The 18,536-nt window shown below is 33.0% G+C and overlaps 2 protein-coding genes and 1 pseudogene across 4 annotated transcripts in view; 1 reads left to right on the top strand and 2 right to left on the bottom strand.

Annotated features, from left to right (window-relative positions):
- The window catches only part of LOC120885466 (ankyrin repeat domain-containing protein 26-like), a 46,709-nt gene extending 43,708 nt beyond the window's left edge, over positions 1-3,001 (bottom strand). For all 3 annotated transcript variants that reach the window (XM_078035586.1, XM_078035587.1, XM_078035588.1), the window contains exon 1: positions 2,908-3,001. In XM_078035586.1, the coding sequence (XP_077891712.1) occupies positions 2,908-2,940 (33 nt within the window). In that variant the 5' untranslated portion in view covers positions 2,941-3,001. The remainder of the gene's footprint in view (positions 1-2,907) is intronic.
- Positions 3,002-5,544: 2,543 nt separating this feature from the next.
- The window catches only part of LOC144372195 (uncharacterized), a 65,628-nt gene continuing 52,636 nt past the window's right edge, over positions 5,545-18,536 (bottom strand). The window contains exon 10 of the mRNA XM_078035574.1: positions 5,545-5,603. Within this exon, the coding sequence (XP_077891700.1) occupies positions 5,545-5,603 (59 nt within the window). The remainder of the gene's footprint in view (positions 5,604-18,536) is intronic.
- LOC144372192 (CDGSH iron-sulfur domain-containing protein 2 pseudogene) lies at positions 8,831-9,605 on the top strand (annotated as a pseudogene).

Raw genomic sequence — 18,536 nt, 5'->3', positions numbered from 1 at the left:
AATGGGGGGAAAATAACTACTTCTAAATTTGTATGGAAGAAAAACAAACAAAAAAATACTAGGACAAAGTGATACTGATCATAAGAGAAACAATGGATAAACCACAATGCCCAATTTCAAAATAAAACAGAGCCATAGTAATAAAAAACATGGTCCTGGTGTAAAGAAAGACCCATAGACCAATGGATAGAAAAGAAGTCAGAGAGCAAACCCAGGGGTACAGTCATGTGATACTAGGCAAAGACACCAAAAACATATTTTGGAGAAAAGACAAACAACATTTTAGAAATAGTGTTGGAAAAATTAGACATCTATATGTAAAAGAAGAAACCTAGATGCCTATTTTCTAACACTGTACAAGAGTTTATTCAGAAAGGACTAAAGACATATGTACCAGACTAGAAGGTTTACAAATACTAAAAGAAAATATATGGAAAACACTTCAGTATGTAGGCAATAACTTCCTGAATAGAGCCCCCTACAGCTCAGAAAATAAGAGCAACAATGGATAAGAGAGGGTGCATCAGAGATCCTCATTGTTATACAAAATTACATACAAGAGGTTGTGAGGGGAATGGGATAATAAACAAGGAGGGAAATGAATTACAGTGGATGGGGTAGAGAGAGAAGATGGGAGGGGAGGGGAGGGGGGATAGTAGAGGATAGGAAAGGTAGCAGAATACAACAGTCACTAATATGGCAGTATGTAACAGTGTGAATGTGTAACTGATGTGATTCTGCAATCTGTATTTGGGGTAAAAATGGGAGTTCATAACCCACTTGATTCTAATGTATGAAATATGATATGTCAAGAGCTTTGTAATGTTGTGAACAACCAATAAAAAAAAGAGAGGGTGCATCAAACTGAAAAATTCCTGCATAGTAAGTGAAACACAAAACAGTAAGAAATGGGAGCCTCCAGAAATGGAGAAAAGCTTTGCCAGCTATTCTTCTGACAGAGGATTAATATCCTAAAAATATTAATGCAAATATCTTCCTACCAGAAAAACAAAAACCTTTTCAATAAATGAGCAAATGCACAGCTAGTTCTCAAAATAAGAGATACAATGGCCAACACTTCAGGGGAAAAAATAAAAACCATAACATCTTTATCAATTGGGAATATGCAAATCAGAACAACATCAAGCTCCCATTTTCCACCATTCAAAAAAGCAATCATCAAGAAGGCAAATAATACTGGGAAGATGAGGAGAAAAATCTCTTACATGTGAATGGCAGGAACATAAATTACTATATCACTATGGAAATTCATATGAAGGCTACTCAAAAACTGAACATAGAACTACTTTATTATTCAAATATACTACTCAGTACTTACCAGAAAATATTAAAGTCAGCTTATTTTAGAAATATACATATGCCCATCTTGCCATGACACTATTAATAATAGGCAAGTTATAGAATCAGGCTAGATGCTAGTTAATAAAAGAATGGATAAAGAAAATGTGGTATATATAAACAAGGAAGATTTCTATGCATAGAGAACAACAAAACTAAGTTAATTTTAGGAAAATGAATAAAACAGGGAAGCATAATGTTAAATAATATAAGCCAGACTCAGGAAACAAATATCATATATTTCTCTCACATGGAAAACTAGAGGTGGAAATGTTCAACATAAAAATAGATGAATAATAAATTTTATCCATTAGCTCTTCATAACTGAAATAAAATTAAAGTAATTTCAAAAACAAAAGATATCGTTTACATTTAACCTTATTTTAGCTTCTTCAGGATATTTGCAAATATATTTCCTAACCTGGAATAGATCATAAAAATAGTAGTGTTTTACAATAAACATTAAAGTAAGTAAATACAGAAACATCTAAAATTTGAAATTTCAAAATTTGACATAGAATCTATATATTTTAAGAAACTATAATGGAAAAACAACAATTCTGAAACTAAAGTATTACCATACAATTATTGAGTGTTTCTGCTTCTAGAACTGGTTATTACTTTGCACACACCATTTATTCTTTGATTAGATGAAGAGTAAATTTTTAGAAAATTTCATTACCTCAAATTTCTTTAGAATTTTTATTGGTTCTTTTCAGTTATACGTCAAAATAGAAGTTATATACTAGAATATAATTATAAAAGCAAAGAATATAATTTGTTCTAATTCAGGACCTAGTACTTCCTTCTGTTCTTCTAATCTTTCTGCTATTTACTTAGAGTTTTTTTTTTAATTACTGTCACTTTTAGTGGAAAGACTCAAAGTATGGATATGCAAGCCATTTTAATACAAGTATTAAGATACAGATTCTAGATTTCTGGGTTGCCATAATTCCCAATATTACTTTAGTATAAACATGGAGCCACGGAAAGAAATAGAGAATATAGGTCTCCTCAAATGCTATGATACCAAAATATCAAGGGTCCAAGTAAAAAAAGAAAAGTTATGTGCAATGTATATTATATATTCCAAACTAAAGGCACCAGGGAAATTCCACAATTTTGTAAAAATTAATTTAGGCATGAGTATTGTAAGTCATGTAAGAATGATTTAAAAACCACAGTAATGAAAACTGATACAAAAAATCCTTGAATAAATATTATGTTTCCTCTACAGTTAGAAAGCTGTTTCTAATGCAATTTTTCTTTCACTATGCATTTCACAGCCCATTGTTACTTCCAGCCCCCATGATCCCCAAGTACTTGAGAGAACAGTGATACAAAAAGCATTTTTTTTAAAAAAATCAAATAATTAAATAATTTAATCAAATAATTAAATTAAAAAATTAAATAATTCTTTAAAATGGATTCTTAGCAAATATTCATATAAAATATAAGAAAAAATATAGCTAAATTTTCAGCATTAACATCTTAAAACACAAAATTCAGAGCAAGAACATGAGGTTTTTTACAAAAAAATCACTTTACCTTAATAGGAGCTTCATAGCTGTCCTGAACCATTGCAAACAAGGAATCATCTGAGTGTGATTTTTTGATAGATCTTTAAAGCAAAAATGTATAACAAAAATGGTGAATAGTTTTATTTTTAAAATAAACTCTGTTTAATTTAAGGTATAACTTATTAAATGGTGTTTCTTGATTGATTACTTAAAATATGACCTCCAATCAAAAAAAATAGCTTGTGTTCACCTCTTTCTGACTCTACTGCTGTGAATCTATAAAATATTCAATATAGATATTAAGGCACTCTTAGTTCCAATTCAGAGCAATATCCAGTACATGAGCAGAAACAGATAATAATTTTTTCTTGCAAATTGCCTGACTTGAAGGCTGAATTTAAAAACCCAATTAATGGCTGACTTTTTTTTTTTTTCACTTGAACTGAAACAAACCTCTGGAAACACAAGACAAGATAACAAGAGGCACAGTTCTCTCTCGTGAATATCCGGGAGTCAAATACTAAGCAATATTGTTCTTCAGCATAGAAATCACCAATAATAATACACTATTTATTCCCTCTACCCATAAATAATGCACAGAGTTCTCTGGAACTTTAAAAATTATTGAAAGTTAAAAAGTGAATATATGTTATTTAGAATACCTTTGTCAGAAACATTGAAATAAATTATAAAATTGATTTTTCCTGTATAGGTCTCACTTTATTCAGGTCCTCATAAACTAGCAAGCCCTTTAAAACCTTTACAAGCACTCAGACACCCAGGGGAAAAGACTGCCAGAAAAGCAGAGTCTTGGTATTTGTACCTCTGTTTCCCTAGCAATTATGTAAATACCCTCCTTCCTCTGGGAATCCATTTCCCAGTCACTCATCTGCAAAACTCAGTGGCAGTCTCTAAACTTGAAATCTACATCCCTTGAATATTCAGATTTCTGACACAAGGTTAAACTAAATGGAGTCTCAATCATTGGCCTGTCTGAATACCTTTCCAACTACTCAACTGAAGCTTTATAATAACTTTCCCTGCCAATCACTCCTTTGCCCAGCACTACATGTACATTTTAAGGACAACAGCAATTGGGAAAGAAAGTGAAGGTGAATGAAAACCTGTTTTGTGCCACAGATTCATGTATTCTAACAATTTCCACAGTCTGTTTCACTAGTCTCTAATCCATTCTTGCATCGCAGAGATGAAAACAGGCAAAATACAAGCTATTAAGACTTCCTCTAAATTTTGTATTAATATGCCTTTATAGAGAGCTTTTAATATTCTGTGTCCTTCATTCCTGTTTTGTGCTCATCAAACTAATCATAAACCCTAAGATTTTGGTCTCTTTTTTAAAATGCTTATTCCTACCCAACACAGTGTTGTTACTCTGGGTGAATACTTTTATAGCCCTTTCCTTCACTAGTTAAATTTTGATCCTCTACCACTGTGTTCACTTAAAAATTCTAGTCTTGTCCTCTTTAGTTGGGTTCCTATAGTCAATCTTCAATCTATTATTTAAAAAAAATCACCTTAAAAATGATAACCAGAAAATGTACTGAGCTCAGAATTAAGAAACTGGAGTTTAAATCTCATTGTTGTCATTGTTTGTACCCAGAAAACTCCCTTTAATATATTTAAGTTCCAGGTACATCCTCAAAACTATCATTTGGCTGGCATGTAGAACACATGCTGAAAGACTAGAAGGTTTCTAAAATTCCTTAAAATTCTGAAATTTCTAAACTTTTGATCTGTCAAAAGAAAAAAATATTCAATTGACAAAATAAAGCAGAAACTCAAAAGAGAACAAAACAGAAAATACAAATAGAAATTAAATAAAAGGTTATAGTCATAAAAAAGGAAAAAAACATAAAAGTAAAAGTCTTCATAAAATTGTTAGGGGTAGTAATTGAAGAGAAACTAACTGGAAAATCAGGAGGTAGAGAAATTAGAATGTCCTCTAAGGATTAATATAAGTAATACAACATTGTCTAAATAATGTTATTCATAACTTTCAGTAAAATAATTTCTCTACAACACTTGCCTGATCTTCTTGTTTATTAGAAACCATGAGGCCATAGCTCTGTGAGATTTTCCATAAAAGCTTTTGATACATTAAGAAAAAATCCTGATTACTAGTGGAACTGTCAATATCAGGACAAAATCTTGAACTACAACCTGGCTTATCAGGTAAAATATAAATCAGAATTAACACACAACTGCCTTTGACTTTCTAAATTGATGATACACAATATGAAAGTTAAAATGTGAATATATATGTTATTTAGAATACATTTGTCAGACACATTGAAATAAATTGTAAAATTGATTTTTTCCTGTATAGGTCCCACTTGGTATCAACCTTTACAGTGGAACAACACAATGGAGTAGTCAGCCAGGTAAGACTACAGTCTAAACACAGGCCTGAAACTTATTAATTACACAAATATGGGACAAAAAGTCAACCTCTATGAATAACAGCTCTTTATTCGTAATTAACAGATTATAATAGCACAGATACTTTCAAAGTGCTTATAAGATACCTTTAGGAAACAAGTGTTAACTGAATGTGGTGTCTATCCCACACTAGAGTACTCAACAAATCCTTCAATACTCAACAAATCCTTCTACCTTAACTCTCCACTTAGTTAATAGACATTTTTTATTTAGAATCTATAAATTCATACCTTCTTAATGAGTCATCTTTAGGACTTTCTTTCACTATTAAATAAAACAGTAAAATATATAATTAATCAAAACAGAAATATAAAATATATAAATTTATGACTCTGATGTTTTGTTATAAAATGTTCCTCCAAACCCATACTCGGAGAAATTTTTAGAATTCATATTAATTGTATTTATGACAGGTAAGTAATGAATGCATTAACAACTCCTATGTTTCCCACTTTGTACTTATCAAATGCAAGGAAGAAACAACAGGAATTATAAAAGTTTGATACTTAAAAGTAAATCATTGGTCCCATAATCAAAATCCTTATTAAAAGTTGTAAAAATGAAAGAAAACCTTATCATTGTCAAATAAAGTAGCATAAATATATAAGTGTCAAACAAGGGGAGACATGATGGTGAATTAGCAGGAAGTGGATTTTCTCACAGCTCCACCATATGGGACTCAGAGAGTGAGAAAACTGCTTCTCTGTGAGGCGGGAGATAAAAGCATGCCACTGATTCTCAATATTGGACAGAGACCTTGAAAACTGGGGAATTTGGGGTATATCAGACAAAGATGAGAAACAGAGCTGGAGCTTAGGATCTGATGTGATTGGGGGAAATCAGTGCATTAGGACAAAAAAAAGACTGAAAAGTGATGCAGACAAGGGGCTAGGGTTGTGGCTCAGTGGTAGAGTGTTTGCCTAGCATGCATGAGGCATTGGTTTCAATCCATGTAAAATAAAATAAAGATACTGTGTCTACCTAAAACTAATTATATATATGAAAAGTGCAGCAGACAGTCTTGAAATGCAGAATGTGGGACCACAGGGTCAAGCTATTCTACTCATTAAACTGTGGCAGGAAAGTCACCACCATTCTGCCTGGAATGTACACAGAGTTGAAGCTGGAGACATATTTAAACATGTGCACTGCAATGGCACCAACTCAGACTGGGAATTTATATCCATGTGTTGGGGCTCAGTCCGATATATAAATCTGGCAGACACCATCCACAAGACATAAACTGAGCCTAGCAAATCAGGAGAATTTCTGGCATGGACATTATTTCTCCTGGGGGTAACACTAGTCAGAGAGGCCAAAGAGAGCCTGTCCTCCTCTCCTCCCTTGACACAGCTGTGCCCAAGACCAGTGGCAGTTACTTCAAAATCTCAATGAGCAGGAGTGATGGACCTTGGTGCTTGAGGGCAGACCTAAGGAGGTAAGAAAGAACAGTACCCTGAAAAAACAGAACTGGTAAAGGACTGGCATCCCTGTCCCATGAATGTAGCCCTGAGGAGAAGAGTAAAGTAGAGTCCTAGGTGTGCACCGATTTATTTATGCCCAGTAACTCCCCATGAAGTGAAACATCTGGGGCAAAGACAGGACCTCACTGCCTCCCCTGAGAACATATTGTAGAACCTAGCATGACCTATTCCCTGGGGGTGGAGCTGACAGCACCTTTCACAGCTCCCCATACCATCCCATGGAGAATGGAAACTGAGAGATGGAAAGACACTTTGGAAGAGACAGAAAGCACATACTCTCAGTAACAATCCTTTTTGTTTTTCTTTTTAGTTTTTGTATGTGTAGTGATAGATACATGAAGGACATTCATACACTTGTACATATTTGTTTATGCTTTCTCATTTGTACTATTCTAAAACATAGTTATTTTTCCTTACTCTGTTGTTAAGGGTTAAAGTTTTCAATTAGCCTATTTTGGATTGCGTTTGTGTTCTGTTTCAAACCTTTTATTTCTTTTGTTTCTATTTCTTTTCTCTTACAAACAGTCAAATTCCATTATTCTCACTTTACTCTTTATTTCTTTTACTTGTTTTTCCTTCTTCCTCATAAACAATACATCGTATATCACTTTGCTTCTGCCCTACTCATATCTTGAAACTGCTAATCCTTTTCTATCACCATTGCTTTTTTCTTCATAGTGAACTCTATTTTTAATTTCTCCCAGAACTCTTGGTTTATAAAACTCCACACACCACCACTAATGCTAAAGCAACAATTAATACAATTGAAGCTATAGAAAACACCTATTCTTTTATTTTATGAAAGATATAACTCATGATTACTTACTGTCGTTACTGATATAAGTTGATACATTTCTGTTTATTGTGCCAACTAACTTTGTGTGAAAATAAAAATTAAGTATGCAATTTAGTTCTATTTTTTTATACACAGTTGGGTTGCAATTACTTGGCTCCCCGCCTCCCGCAATCTGTGAGCCACAATTTATCTACAGGATCACTAGAAATGCACAGAATAGAAGTTCTGTTGTTAGAGATCCATTTTGACACATGAATAGACACACAAACAATATGAACAAGCAAGGGAACAAAGCATGCCAAACAAACCAGAATGACTCAAAAGCAGATTCCACAAAAACCACAGTGAAGAAAATATCAGAGAAGGAATTTTGAAAGTTTATATTTCAACTGATCTATGAGATAAAAGATAATGTAAAAAGTAAAATCACAGAGAAGACACAAGGAGTAAAAAATCAATAAGGAAATAGAAGTTCTAAAGAAAAATCAATCAGGAATTTTCAAAATTCAGAAATCAATAAACCAAATTAAAAATGCAATGCAAAGCATCACCAATACACTAGATGACTTAAAGAACAAATATTCAGGTAATAAAGAAGTAGTGCATAATCTTGAAAATAAAGTTCATCATGGAGAAAAGATGTTACCAGACCATGAACAGAATTGAAAAAAAATATATATATGGGATAATAAGAAAAGGCCAAATTTAAGATACACTGTGATAGATGAAGGTATTGAATTTCAAAACAAAAAATGAACAATCTTTTCAATGAAATAACTGAAAATTTCCAAAATCTTAAGGATGAAATGAAAAATTAAACACAGGAGGTATATACAACTCCAAATATATAGAATTACAACACTCCTAGCCACAATAGTATGAAAATGCCTAACATACAGAATAAGTATAGAATTTTACTTATAATAGAATTTTAAAACCTGATAGTGAAAAATGATTAGTCATTTTCAGAGACAAACCGATCCAGATCTCAGCTGATTTTTCAAAGACCCTAAAAGCTAGGAGGTCTTGAAATAATATATACTAAGCTCTGAAAGAAAACGGATTCTGCATAGAATACTAAATTATATCAGATTTTAATATGAGATAATAACATCCATAATAAACAAAAGTTAAAAAAATCACAACTAGAAAGCTGGCATTATAAAACACACTCAATAAATATTTTATTAAGAAAAAACAGGCAGGCGCGGCAGCCCAGCCGGAGTGCGGAGGGGGCTCGGAGAGGAGCTGATGCCGCTGGCCAGGATGGTACTTGAGAGCGTGGCCCGCATTGTGAAGGTGCAGCTCCCGGCTTATCTTAAGCGGCTCCCAGTCCCAGAGAGCATTACCGGTTTCGCCCGGCTCACAGTTTCAGAATGGCTTCGGTTATTGCCTTTCCTTGGTGCACTTGCACTACTTGGCTACCTTGCAGTCCGTCCATTCTTCCCGAAGAAAAAACAACAGAAGGATAGCTTGATAAATCTTAAAATACAAAAGGAAAACCCTAAAGTGGTGAATGAAATAAACATTGAAGATTTGTGTCTTACTAAAGCAGCTTATTGTAGGTGTTGGCGTTCAAAGACGTTTCCTGCCTGTGATGGTTCCCACAATAAACATAATGAATTGACAGGAGATAATGTGGGTCCACTCATACTGAAGAAGAAAGAAGTGTAATAGTAATGATTTAGGATTGTCAATTGTGTGCTGTAAAATCTTCCAACAACATTTTCTCATTCTTTGTGTATAGAAAATCTTTGAAATGGTGGTTTTAATTATTACCACTGGCTGAATAATTATTTCTGCCAATTTATTTTCTTGCTACACTACTGTCTATATTTGATATTTAGTATATTCAAAGTCATTTATGTAGAAGTTATCTGTCAAGCCTCATTCTGACTTCAAGGAATTAATGTATATTTCGGCAATAAAATCCATACTTCTGGTTTTAATTAATTTAGAAATTAAAATTTTGGCAATGTGTCCAAACTGTTTCTTTTGATGATTAATAATTCAACAGAATCTGTACTTTAAAATTTCACTACACTGTTAAATATTTTTTATATTGCTTTGTTTTGATCCTTTGAAATGATTTTATCTTCCTTTGGCCTTCACACTCTGATTTTTTAGGTGAATTAAGAAAAATATTACCATCAAGAATTACTTAAGGTTACAGAGATAAGCTTTTTTGCTTTATAGAAATTGTTGTTTCATTAATATAAATACCCCAATTTCAAAAAAGAAGTAAACTGGATATAAAAAGTTCCAATGAGGAATAGTTATTTACATTATAAAAGATTTGTTTACTTTACAAAAGGCACGTTGTGTGTGTATGTATTGTGTGTCTGAGCTAGTGACAGCTGGGGGTAGGGTGGCAAGAACATTTAATATCTAAATGTACCTGCTGCTGCAATTTGAGGTCAGTTAGAAATAAAAGCATATCTTAATTCAGATTAAAATGTTAAGTAGTTCAAACATTTTTCTCTTAATAGTATAAATCATTAAAACAAAACATTAAAATATTTTCAAAATAAATTTAATGAACAATCTTCAAAATATTTACAAATATTTTCTTTTTAACATACACTGAGCCATATCCCCAGCCCTTTTTTGTATTTTATTTAGAGACAGGGTCTCACTAAATTGCCGAGGCTGGCTTTGAACTAGCGATCCTCTCGCCTTAGCTTCCCAATCTGCCAGGATTACAGGCAGTACCAGCATGTACAGTACAGTTCTTATAATAATAGCTGCTTAAGTTAGGCTTTTTCTTTTCTTTTTGGTATTGGGAATTGAACTTAGGGGTGCTTTACCGTTGAGCTACATCCCCAGTCCTTTTCATTTTTATTTTGAGAAAGGTTTCACTAAGTTGCTTACTACCTTGTTGTGTTATTGAGGCTGGCTTCAGACTTGTGATCCTTCTGCCTCAGCCTCCCAAGTAGTTAGGATTATAGGCGTGTGTCTGTTTATTAAAGGTACAATCCATTCAGTTCACTGTTTTCTTTTTTATATGTAGAGGTGCCAGGAGTCAGGCATTTAATTCTTCCAGTAATAAATCTAATAATTATTGAGCATTTATATGTATCTGGCACTTCACTAACATGGTACTTGGATTTTGAATTACATGTAATGTCAAAAGGCTGTACTGCCTGATCTTAACTTTCTTGTGATTAATAGAAAATTTTAGTTAGAAATCTAGTCTGTAGTTTCTAAGAAGTCCAAAATTATTGTTCTTTCCTCTTCCTATTTATCAGTGAAGGAAAAATACAACATTGCTCTTTTTTTTTTTCCCTATGACTTTTATTCAATACCCTTAAGGGCTTCACTGTCAAGACTAATCAATTATTTTTTCTAAGGTTGGTCCCAAGACTTGGAGAAAGTCCTCCTTACCAAAAGTTTATATATTCTTGTCTGTGTTTGTGGTCATGAAATGTTGGGTTTTTTTTTTTGTAAACCCATTCACTGTAACTCAGCAACATGTCTCTAAACATGTTCTAGTGTTTTCCATACTTAGATTTCACAGAAGATAAATTTTCTGAGAATATGTAGTCTAAAATGAAATTGTCAACTTTTAATTTTGTCAAATAAATAAGAGCACTTAAAATATTTGAAAGTGAATTCTGTCATAGAAAGGTAATTCTAATGCACAAAAAGTAAAATGGTTAAACTCTCACAATAAAGGGTTTCTCCCCCTCCACATTTTCCATTTTAAAAATATGTTTAAAGAGCTATGCCAAATATTTTCCTGCCTGTGCAAATTTTTCAGAAGCCTGAACTGGTAGCAAGCTGTTATTTTCATAATTCTTTTACATAAGTAGTATTGTCAGTTGCCACCACTTCCCAGAATACTGTTATGTGTATCTTAAGAAACAGACATTAAATGCCTCTGAATTGATACAATAAAAGTAACTTAGCTCTTGAAAAAAAAAAAAGAAAAAATAAAATATGCAAATAAAAACATACAGAAACTAAAACTAAAAGAGTAGTTAATCAAAGTAGAATCTATTTCAACTTGATAACTAGAAATGAACCAAAATAACAGGAAGCATAAATCATCTCTCAATAATAACACTGAATGTTAATGGACTCAAGTCATCAACACAAATACACTGGCAGATTGATTTGGAAAAAAAAGAACCCAACAATAGCCTGTCTCCAAAAGACTCACCTCTTAGACAAATATATACACAGACTAACTGTGAAAGGATGAGAAAAACATATCATTCACATGGATCTTATAAACAAGGTTATCTATTTTAATATCTGATATAATGGACTTTGAGCAAAAGTTCATCAGAACAGATTAAAAATTCCATTTTCATACTGCTTAGTAGAGTAATACAACAGAAAGAAATAATAGTGGTAAATATATATGCTCCAAACTATGAAGCATCTAAGTAATCAAAGAGCTCCTTCTCAATATAGAGAATCAAACATATCACAACACAATAATATTGGGAACTTTAAGATGTGTCTCTCATCACTAGAAAGATCATACCAACAAGAGATAAATATAAAATTAAAATTACAATAAATAATTTAGACTTAACAGAAATGCATAGAATATTTTACTCGTCAATGACTGAATACATTTTCTTCTTAGCTGCACAGGGAACATTTACCAAAATAGACCATATTTTAGTACATAAAGCAACATTTCACAAATACCAAAAATAGAGCTAATACCTTAAACTCTGTCAGACCATAATGGAATAAAACTAGAAATCTACAAGATGAAAATTAAAAAAAAAAAACTAACACTAGGAGACTAAATTCACTATTGAATAATGAACAGATAGATGAACAAATCAGAGTTTAAATAAAATTAAATGTAAATGAGAAGAGTGATACAATATATAAAAACCTTTGGGACACTATGAAGGTAGTTCTAAGAGAAATGTTTATAGCATTGAGCCCATACATTAAAAGAATAGAAAGTTACTGAGTAAAATAATCTAACATTATATCTTAAAGACCTAGAGAAAAACACTAAAATAAGCAAATAAAAAAAAAATCAAAGATGAAATTGATAAAATCAAGATGTAAAAACTGAAAAAGAAATGAATCAAAAATTTTTAAATGAACAAAATATATAAAAATTAACCAAGCTATCAGAGAAAAATGAAAAGTACCAAAACCTATGGTGAAAATGGAAATATCAGCACAGAGCATAAATTGAGGCTATTTTTTCAAAATCTATACTCCAATAAGGTAGAAAATCTAAAAGACATCAATAAATTCCAGGAGACATGAGCTACCCAAATTTAACCAGAAGTATATAGAAAATTTAAAGAGATTAATTTCAAATAATGAGAATAAAAAAGTCATCAAGACTCTACCAACAAAAAAAAGCCTAGGGCCAGATGGATGCTCAGCCAATTTCTACCAAACCTTTAAATTATTTCATGAAATTGAAAACGAGGGAATTCTTCAAATTCATTAAATGAAGCCTATCTCACACTGATACTAAGTCCAGACAAAGATACATCAAGAAAGGAAAAATTCAGACTAATATCCTTGATGAACATAGATGCAAAAATCCTCAATAAAATACTGCTAAATCTCATACAAAAATATATTTTAAAAAATAGTGCACATGACCAAGTGGGTTTCATCCCAGGAATGCAACACTGATTCAACAAATGGAAATCAATAAATGTAATTCATCACACAAATAGATACAGAGATGAGAACACTTGATTATCAAAATAGATGCAGCATCTATTTTTTGCATAAAACCCCATCTTTTCATGCTTTAAACACTAGAAAAAATAGGAACGAAGGGATCATACCTCAACATTGTAAAAGCTATACATGACACACCCAAGGACAACATAATTATGAAGGGAGAACAACGACAGAATTTCTTCTAAAAATTGCAATGAGACAGGGATACCCACTTTCACGACTTCTATTAGTACACAATGCAACTCTTAGCAAATACAAAATGTAGAGATAATACTCTGCAATCTATCAGATCATAAGTGAATAAAACACCAGAAGACCAAATTCACAACTGAATGATAAATAGAGAGCTGAACAAATCAGGTCCTTTTATCTCTTGCCAGAGCAATTTGGCAAAGGAATGTAATTAAAGGGATATGAATAGGAAAGGAAGGGCTAAAACGAGCACTGTTTGAAGAAAACGTGATTCTATATTAAGAAGATCCCCTCAAAAAAAAAATACTCACTAGAAAGCTTCTAGAACACAAATGAATTCATCAAATTTCAGGATACAAAAGTAACATTCATAAATCAACTTTGTTTCTAAACTCCACTAAAAGATGAAGTAAACGAGAAATTAGGAAAATTATCCTATTCAAAACAGCATTAAAAAAACACTTGGGAAACAATCTAACAAAAAATAGACCTCTACAATGAAAATTACAGAACACTCAAGAAATAAATTGAGGAAGGTTCTAGGAATGGAAAGACTTCCCATGTTCTTGGATAGGCAGAATTAATATCGTCAAAATTACCATACTACCAAAAGTGCAATAAAATTTCAATGCAACTCCCTTCCAGAGCCCAAAGAAATGCTCTCCCTTCCAGAGCCCACAGAAAGAGATAAACAAGAGACTCAGAATACCCAAAACAATACCTAGCAAGAAAAATGAAGCAGGAGGTATCACAATATCAGACTTCAAATTACACTACAGAGCTATAAAGACAAAACCAATATGGTATTGGCAACAAAACAGGTAAGACCACCAATGAAACAGAAGACAGAGACAAACCCACATAAATACAATTACCTCATTCTAGACAAAGGCACAAATATCATATACTGGTGCAAAGATAGCCTCTTCTACAAATGGTGCTGAGAAAATTTGAAATCAATATGTAGTAGAATTAAACTGAACCCTAATCCTCCCACCATGCACAAAAACTCAACTCAAAGTGGATCAATTACTTAGGTATTAGACCAGAATCCCTGCACTGGATAGAAGAATACTTAGGCCCAAAACTCCAACATATCAGCTCAGGAACTGACTTATTAATAAAATCTCTAAAGCAAAAGAAGTTGTTGGTGGGCCTGACCTTGGATCTACATGGAGGAATGCTCATCTTTCCCATTGTGCAGCAGGGATGTCCTAACATACAACACTATGTTTTGGAACAGAGTGTTGTCAGAACACTGGCAAGTACCATTTACCTGCTCCTTTGACAAGAAATTACTCCCCAGTTGGTACAAGGCAGTTGCTAGACTCTTGGTGGCAGGACTCCCATAATATTATATGTTGTGTATCCCCTCTGGCCTCTCATGACTGCTATATGTAAATTGGAACATAGCCACTATGAAAGCTAGTTTTGCTGCATAATATAGCAAAAGCAATTATCTGAATCTGTTTTTGGAGGGGTTTCTGTATGCCCTCAAGCTCCCAAGAGTAGATGCTGAAAGGGCAGGCCCCTCAACACAAAGTGAAATCAATTTTAAATAAATGGTGCTCCATCAAATTAAGAAGCTTCTTCACAGCAAAGACAAAAAACCAGAACATGAAAAGTGAGCCAACACAATAGGAAAAAATACCTTTGCCACCTGCACCTCAGAAAATGCATTAACTTCCAGGATAAATAATAATAATAATAATAATAATAATAATAATAATAATAATAATAATAAGCTTAAAACTAATAATAACACCATCACCCATCTCTACCCATTTAATAAATGAGCAAAGAAATTCAACAGGCACTTCACAGAAGAAATACAGATGGTCAACAAATGTATGGAAAAAAACATCTACAGAAATTAGAGAAAAGCAATAAACAGATCAGGAACACAAAGCTTACAAAGACATTCCAGTGTAGGAGACAGCAAATATGCTCATCTCTTACTTCCAGCTACTTTTTCTATCTTATGTGTGGTACAAACAAAACTTTACTTCCCCTAGGGACAAAAGTGTTGAAAGATAACAACCTTCAGAGTTTATACACTCTTATCTATCCATACCACATGGTCATAGGGAAATACAGAAAGAAGCACTACAGAGGTAGCAGCAAGTTGTTATGTAGTAATAGTTGATATTTAAATAGGCTATGAACTCACTCATCTTTCAGAATGAGCCAAACACTGTTTCTCCATATAGAACAAATTCTTTCCCACTTCATTAAAACTATAAAACAAAACAACAACAACAAACGAATAAGACATTTACTCTGTGAGAATCTACTGGTAGGGCAGAGGAAAGAGCTAAGTGGTAATGTATTGCATAGAATGAAGGAGCTCTGGCTTCAATCTCAACAGTGAAATAAATAATGATGATGATGCTGACAATGATGGTGATGATGTGAAGGAGGAGGAGTAAAAAAGACTTGTACTATTAAAACTATATAAACTGAGTTTATATTCACCACTCAAAAGGAGTATTTCATTTCATGCATGCTATTCACATTCTAGTCTTATTTCACATGGCAAGGTAGATGTAAAAGACCATTTGATGACAATTTTATAAACTATAACTTTTTTAAAAAATATTTTTTAGTTGTAGTTGGACACAATTTCTTTATTTTATTTATTTTTATGTGGTGCTGAGGATCGAATCCAGTGTTTATCATGTGCTAAGTGAGCATTATACTACTGAGTCACAACCTCAGCCCAAACTATGATTTTTTGAGACTTTTAAATTCCATAACGAAGAGTTTATCTGGTCCCAGGGGAGCGGGATGGTCCATTTAGTACTGTGTTATACAATATGATGTCAATTTTCTCAATCCTCCTCATAAGTGGAAGATGTTTATAGACTTCACACTTCTTCAGCATGCAATCTATATGTCCTCATGTCCTATACTGATGTAAAAAAGTACTGAAAGTGGAAGACAACAGCTTTAAATGTAGCCCACTCACAGAGAATGTGCCTCAATTTCATGATGTTATGGGTTCAATCACTGGCACCACAAAAGCACTGAGATCTATTTTTTTTTTGAAATATATTTTTCCCTTTCCTGTTTAATTGTTACCTGAATGATTCATGGACATTTATACATATTCATAATTCTTTTTCTCATTTGTAGTTTTTTTTTTTGGTACTGGGGATTGAACTTGGGGATATTCAACAACTGAGCCACATCCCATCCCTGCTTTGTATTTTATTGAGAGAAAGGGTCTCACTGTGTTGATTAGCACCTAGCCATTGCTGAGGCTGGCTTTGAACTCACAATTCTCCTGTCTCAGCCACCCAAGCTGTTGGAATTATAGGTTTGTACCACTGAACCCAGAGATTTCTAGCATTATTGAAGCAACTTATTTTTAATAGATCGATATTTTGACCTACCAATAAAGAAAAGTCCACAACTAGATAAATTCTCTGGCAATTCCTACGAAACCCTTAAAGAAGAACTAACACCAATACTCCTAAAATTATTCCATGAAATAGAAAACGAAATAGAAAAGGATGAAACCAAGGAAGAAAAGGAGTACAAACAATGCGGGACAGCCTAAATATTCAGGAGGACCTAGAGGCATCAGAAAAATGGTCAAATAAAGAACTCAAAAAATACCTTAGACAGATGGAATAGAACCTTAAAGAGGATATGAGACAGCAGATTCAAACAGTAAAAGAACACATTGAAAATGAATTACATAAAGAGATAAAAGAAGAAATTAAGCATCTTTATCAGGAGATAGAGATTATAAAGAAAATCAAATTCTAGAAGTGAAGGAAACTATAAACCAAATTAAAAACTCAAATGAGAGTATCACTAACAGAGTGGAGCAAGTAGAAGCCAGAACATCAGATAATGAAGACAAAATATATCGTCTTGAAAAGAGTCTAGCCAACTCAGAAAGGCTGGTAAAAAATCACGAGAAAAACATCCAAGTGATATGGGATAACATAAAAAAACCAAACTTAAGAGTCATCAGGATAGAGGAAGGTATAGAGGTTCAAACCAAGGGAATGAGCAATCTGCTGGATGAAATAATTATAGAAAACTTTCCAGAAATAAAAAAGGAAATGGATATACAAATTGTAGATGCATACAGGACACCGAGCATACAAAATCACAGTACACCAATGCCAAGACACATTGTTATGAAGATATCCAATATACAGAACAAAGAGAAAATATTAAAAGCTAGAAGAGAATGGAATCAGATTACATTCAGGGGTAAAGCAATAAGGTTAACAATAGATTTGTTCATAACAGATGCTGAAAGCGAGAAGATCCTGGAACAACATATTTCAAACACTGAAACACAATGGATGACAACCAAGAATTTTGTATCCAGCAAAATTAAGCTTCAGGTACGACAACGAAATAAAAATCTTTCATGATAAACAAAAGTTAAAAGAATTTGCAGCCAGAAATCCAGCATTGCAAAGCATCTTGAGCAAAACACTACACAAGGAAGAAATGAAAAACAATAACCAAAACCAACAGTGGGAAGTGCCTCAGTAAAGACAGAGGGCAGGGGAAAGCTTATCATGGAGAAACAAACTAAATTTTTTAAAAAAGACAAATAATCAAACATGGCTAGAAGTACAAACCATATATCACTAGTAACTCTAAACGTTAATGGCTTAAACTCTCCAATAAAGCGACATAGGCTGGTAACATGGATTTAAAAAACAAATCCAACAATATGCTGCCTCCAGCAAACACAGCTTATTGGAAAAGACACACACAGGCTGAAGGTGAAAGGTTGGGAAAAAATATACAACGCACACGGTCCTTATAAGCAAGCAGGGGTGGCCATCCTCATATCGAATAAAATTGACTTCAAGATTAAGTTAATCAAAAGGGATAAGGAAGGACATTACATACTCTTAAAAGGAACCATTCGCCACAAGATATAACAATTATCAATATTTATGCACCAAATAATGGTGCTGCGACGTTCATAAAACAAATTCTCCTCAAGTTCAAGAATCAAATAGACCACAAAACAATAATTATGGGTGACTTCAACACACCTCTCTC

The sequence above is a fragment of the Ictidomys tridecemlineatus genome, assembly GCF_052094955.1.
Source record: "Ictidomys tridecemlineatus isolate mIctTri1 chromosome 1 unlocalized genomic scaffold, mIctTri1.hap1 SUPER_1_unloc_3, whole genome shotgun sequence".
Lineage (NCBI taxonomy): Eukaryota > Metazoa > Chordata > Mammalia > Rodentia > Sciuridae > Ictidomys > Ictidomys tridecemlineatus.
Note: the sequence above shows the minus strand (reverse complement) of the source record. Positions and strands in the feature narration are given on the sequence as shown.